The following is a 6042-nucleotide window of genomic DNA, read 5'->3' as shown; positions in this document are numbered from 1 at the left end:
GATTTTGGTATGCCTTCCAGAATGACGACCTGGGTTTACCATGTAGACAACAGATCTCCACAGGAGGTATCACCACTCAACTTGAATCAATGGATGCCACCCCTCAATGATCTACCTATAACAGACATAGAGGAATAAAAGAAGAAAAACACAGGCAAAAACAGACCCCATAAAAGGGTTGACCATTCCCAACAGGAGGCCTGGGAGACGGAAGGAAGAACTAGGTCATTTTGGCAGAGATGTTACGTAAGAGAAAACATCCAGGCCCCAGGCCTGTGCGACATACTGTGGCTGTTTCTGACTCCCTGCTTCTCTATCACACGTCTTAATCCACACCATATCCAGTAAAGTCCATACCATCATATCACATCTCACAATGGTCTTTGATCACATCTCACAATGATATTGTGCAAAAATAATACTTTCATACTTAGGACATCATACATTTTCTGGTGAAGAACAGAACAGTTACTAAATAGTTTTTTTTTTTTTTACTGTAAGCCTACATATAAAATATTTTATAAAATGTCATTTTGCTGTGGGTAGTTTTTAATGTTCATTACAGGATATGTGTGGATATACTGAACATCTCACAAAATAGTGAGATATACAGCTCATCAGAGAATGTGAATCACTTTAAGGAGAGGTCCATTTTTCTTTTTCCTGACTCTCAGAAGCTCAGCAATGAGTTGTCACAGTAATGTCATGTCATGGCATGACAAAACCTGGGTGTAGGCTGCCAGTTAAGACACCATTACCAAAGCCCAACCCACTGGAAATAATATTTATAGTATACAATACAATAATATTTATTAAGCTGGAACAGAAAGCATTTCTGATTGGGGTTTATGTCCTGGACATCAGTGTTACAGGTCTAGAAGCATTTGTTTTTGGCAACAACAAATTTGTGCAGTGTTTGGGATTGTCAATAGTCCTCATCCAATTTCAGAAATATGAAGTAGCCTAATAGCTTTTATTCACTCTTATGATGACAGCGTTACCCAAGCCAGTTTAGTTTAGTTTGTAGACTATAGCGGTTGTCAACCTGCGCGTCAGCTGCCGGCTGGTGTGATTATCTAGGCTATGACAAAAACAGGCAGTTGTAAAAAATCGTATTCTGACTGTTTCTAATTCCCCATGTGTTGAGAGTGAAGGTGATGAGAGCAGTGTGTGTGTGCGTGTGTGTGTGTGCACGCGCGTAGTGTAGGCTACGTGTCCAAGCGCCTTACGTTCACCTAAGCAGGCGGACCACCAGAATACAGTGATGAGGGTGATGGGTGGATGTATGTGATTCGAAGGCGTGGTCAGTCAACTGTCAGTCTTCAGTATTGTCGACAAGAATGGGCGTCTTGTACATGCAGGACATCCAATGGTAAGAACCGCTGCTTGAGTCGCTATGGTGACGGGGTTGTAGCTCGCCAGGCTGTGATGGGTTGACAGGTGCGTGACCGTCGGTGCTCTCTGTAAGCATGTACACCAAAGGCAAGAGTAACAGCGTGCCGTCCGACAGCCAAGCCAGGGAAAAGTAAGTTTTATTTATCGGGTGGAGGAGGAGGGGGAATATCGCGGCTGGGCACGTGCCTCGGTTACACGCATTTGGTGAAGCGAAGCTGGACCGTGTTTGCTTCAAGTTAATGTGCAGTCTTAGTGTTATTTGGACAGATATGTTGAAATGTGCGAAAAACTTCCTTTGGTGGATGTGTACCTTGGCAAGGACGTACAGTGATTTATAGTCTACTTATGATTTACAGCTAAGTTTTCGTTAAACTGCTTTCCAGTTAATTATGTTAGTGTAGAAGGTGAGGAAGATGTATGATGTTTTCAATGTTTTGTTACCACAGGATCGTCATATTTCAAAACTGATACAAATGTTATGCCAGCAGAAGTTGTAAATGTAATGGAACAAAAAAGGCAACGTCTAGGCTATGCTTAATGTCGGTAGCCTGCAATTTAATGTTTCACGCCGTTTTTACGACCGCAGTCATTAGCCTACCTTCCAAGTGTGTTGTAGATGATGCTGTGTTCATTCAAATTGAGTGATGTCTAATTTCGTGGGTAGCCATTAATAAACGTGCTCTCACCGCATTTCCAGTGCTGTGCCAGGTTTTGGTGTTGTAAATACCGGTAGGCATTAATTCCTCTGTTGCTTGATACTATATCCATGTTTGCACTGCCAAGATGCAACCGTCACAACTTGGGTTTGTGTTACACTGTCACATTGAAGTAAGGGCACGTGAGAAGACACATTGCTATGTTGTGAGAGCTCTTTTGGTAGAATAGATTTTTTGGGGGTATGGATCAGACATTCAGATCTAGTCATCTCTCTCTCTCTCTGTGAGAGAGAGACAGAGAGTTTGCACATATTGCATTGTGACAATTAGCACAAAGGAAACACTGCCTTTTTTTGGTCCGAGCAAATATGCTACACCTAACATAGGTCTAATCCAAAAAGCATATATCAGGTAAAGGGTTGTGCTTTCCAAAGTTTACTTAAATGGTAAACTTTTGGATAACTCAGAGTTATCCCTTAATGTGTTCATAGTGAATTATCACTTGGTTTGGAAAAGTAACCATGTAGTCCTCAGTGTAGTGATCAGGCACTCTCGACAAAGGCAGGGAGAGATAAAACATGATTAAACTGAGGGTATGAGAGTATTTCTGACTCATAGTTTAGTATTGAAAAGAGATGTCCTTGAGAAGTGTGACATAGCGACATTGTGTACTCTGTCGGGGTAATGCAGAAATGCTCCCCACCTGCCATTGTAATGTAATGTAAACTCAATCAGCTATTTGTTCAAGGCTTTTATTAAAATGTGCAGTTTATGGTATCTAATGAATCTATGTATCTAATCTGAATGAATCCGAATGAATGAAGTGAATCTAGATAAATCTTTGAGGCTTTAATTATGTGTCAACTTTTCACTATTCCTCTCTGTGCTGGATCGCAAAACACAATATGATGTGATGGCAGTAAAATCTGGAGAGCATGATTGCCACCACCACTACTGCCATGAATAAGAAGTCCAAGAATACTATATGACTAGTCTCTCAAAGTGGACGTATTTCACAAAATATGTCTATCTGTTTTTCACCTAGCAGCAGACTGCTTCAAATTATAAATGCATCTTTACAGTCTGGCACATTTCCTAATCACTCAAAAAAGCCCCTACTAAAAAAGAATAATCTGGATGCTTCCATTTTAAACGACTAGACTACAGGCTCATATCCAATATACAATTTCTTGGCAGAAGTATTGAAAAAATGGTCTTTAATCAACTAACCACCTTTGTAACATCAAATTGTTACAAAACATCAGTCCTAGTGTTATAGTGCGGCCTTTGACACCATTGATCACAACATATTACTACACAAACTAGAACATTTGGATTCTCAGTTATCAACTGGCTCAGATTATACCTACAAGAAAGGAGCTTCTCTGTTGCCATTGGCATCTGCACCTCAACACCGACGTGCATAACCTGTGGTATTCCCCCAAGGATTGATCTTAAGGCCGCTATGTTCAACCTTTTTATATGCTCCCACGTGAAACAAATCATCGAGAAATATTTGAATTCCTATTACAGCTATGGTAATGACACCAAAACGTACTTTTCCTTGTCGCCTAATGAATGTATTCCCCTTAATTTACTTTGTCAATGCATTGACCAAATCAACAACTGTTTGTTCTTCCTCTGCTGAACAAGGAAAAACTGAAGTAATTGCATTTGGTAAAATGATGGAAAGACTTTCTTCTCTTCTTGAAACCAAAGGGCTTAAAACATATGGACACTGCTAAAATGTTGATGTCTTAATCAACGGCGATCTAAACTTCAACAGCCACATAGAAGTAATAACTACCGGTAAATCAGGTTTTTACCACCTTAAAACATTGGCAAACTAAGAGATCTTATGTCACAATAAGATTTAGAAAAACTCCTCATGCTTTTATTTCCATTAGGATTGATTACTGCAATGGGCTTTTCACAGGCCTTCCTAAAAAGTGGTTAAAGTGATACAAAATGAAGCAGTGAGAGAAACCAAAAAAATTACCACATCACTCCTACTTAAGTCTCTGGGTTCTAGTAAAAGTTGACTTATTGCCACTTGTTTATAAATCACTATGGGACCAAAGTACCTTTCAGAAATGTTTCAACAATACTGAACTGAAGCTGCTTTGCATCTGCAAGCTAAAGCAGTAGCATACCACTTACAAAATCAAAGTAAACAAAATGCTATACAGGGTTCCTACGCGGTATGGAAAACCTGGAAAAGTATGGAATTTGATTTTAGTAATTTCCAGGTCTGGATAAGTATGGAAAAAGGGTATGGAGAAATATCTGTAATTCCAGACTATTGCAGCTACAGTACTAATCACTACTCAGGTCATAATGAACCATTCCTGTTGTGTAGCTTAACTGTCAACTATCATTTCTTTAAATTATAAACATTGACTTTGCACTTTCCCCATTGCTGAAATTAGGGCTCTCAGTCAATGAGCACCGTGTCTCATGCATTAACTTAAACTGTTGTGTGGCATATGGGAGCGTTTGACTGATGATCGTACTTAGGAGGATCTTTGTCGTAAGATTAAATTTAAAAAAATTTGCCTCAATAAAGAAATAGCTTTAGGTAGACTTCAGACTTTTTCCATAATTTAAATGTTGGGCCTTATTTTTTTTGTATCTTTGAGGACAAATCCCAGACATTGCGGTAATGACATTAACTTCTGACTTAAAGCATTGTCTATGACAGGGGTGTCAAACATAAGGCCCGCGGGCCAGATCAGGCCCGCCAGCAGGTTTCATATGGCCCCCCAGATGTTTTAGGTAGGAAGGGAAAATTAGAAAAAAAAGATCACATCCAGTTGTCTTCAACAAAGTGTAATAAGCAATATCTCTATGATATGATATGATAAATTGATAACCTAACACTACAAACCATTTTCAGGAAGGAAGAAGCGGAAAAACTAACATGGAAGTAGAGCATTTCAAGAGAGAAAGAGCAGTACAGCAGTACATTATTTGTACTTGTTTGCTCATAAGTGATATCATCAAATAACACTCTGATACCCATGCAGAAAATGATGGCAATGACGGCCCACCACGAGGTCTCATTCCAACAAATCCGACCCACTACCTAATATGAGTTTGACCCCCCTGGTCTATGAGCTCCGCTCGGTGAAAACATAACTTTGTGGTTGTATTTATTCATTGAAAACTGTGATGCGCCAGGTAGAATGGCAAAAGTGTTACAGTCTGAAGTTGATGACAACTGGATTGAGCGAGTGCCTGCACAAATTGCCAGCTGGCTCATACAGTAGAAAAATTACCTGACTAAATGGACGAATATTAAGTGTCATTTTTTTTTATTCACTTCAGTTGTCCATACGTTTTTTTTTTCACTGAGTTATCCTAAACCAGAAGTGGCCGCAATTTCAAGATTATGAGTAGAAAAATCTGGAAGTTTGGAAATTTGAGTATGGAAAAAGTATGGAATTTTGAAATGGAAAATGTGTAGGAACCCTGGCTATACAAATTAGTTTAATCAAGGAATACATTTAGGCCAGGAATAATGCATTTTAAGATATTAATGTCCAAACATGGCTCCCAAGATCAGGCATTTTAGAGTGTAAAAATACAAGGGCAAAAAAAAAAGATAATATTGGAATTTAACAAAAATATCTCACTGTTCTCCACTTTGGTCAAGGTCAAGTCACAGTGAGCGTTATTATCCAACAAGACAAAATGCATTCACATATAGTATTCAAAAGCAAAGACAAAACAGAGAAACAGTAAACACAAACATAACATATTGTAGAAGAAAATAAAAACAAATACTAATAGAATCTGCTCAGTCAGTGAGTTGATATTTAATATTTTGTAGACAAACTTTGAGCAAAATCTGCGACAATGCAGCAACAATTTTCCTGAATTCTGTCTGATTTGACACAAAATGACATAGTTGCGTTCTCATAATTTGATCAAATGCATTTACTTTTGATCAGATGCACTCTTGTGTTTTATGATATACTGTACATACTGT

The 6042-nt window shown here is 38.7% G+C and overlaps 1 protein-coding gene across 1 annotated transcript in view; it reads left to right on the top strand.

Annotated features, from left to right (window-relative positions):
- The first annotated feature begins 1435 nt into the window (after positions 1-1435).
- ssbp2a (single stranded DNA binding protein 2a) overlaps positions 1436-6042 on the top strand; it is a 47708-nt gene continuing 43101 nt past the window's right edge. Inside the window, exon 1 of the mRNA XM_076269491.1 lies at positions 1436-1525. Within this exon, the coding sequence (XP_076125606.1) occupies positions 1470-1525 (56 nt within the window). The 5' untranslated portion in view covers positions 1436-1469. The remainder of the gene's footprint in view (positions 1526-6042) is intronic.

This window comes from Alosa pseudoharengus, unplaced genomic scaffold, assembly GCF_046254945.1.
Source record: "Alosa pseudoharengus isolate Yale_2024_CS ecotype anadromous, Long Island Sound unplaced genomic scaffold, YU_APseudo_1.1 YU_APseudo_1.1_scf_6, whole genome shotgun sequence".
Taxonomy (NCBI): Eukaryota; Metazoa; Chordata; class Actinopteri; order Clupeiformes; family Clupeidae; genus Alosa; species Alosa pseudoharengus.
The sequence above is the reverse complement of the archived record's forward strand: the minus strand, read 5'-3'. Positions and strand labels throughout refer to the sequence as shown.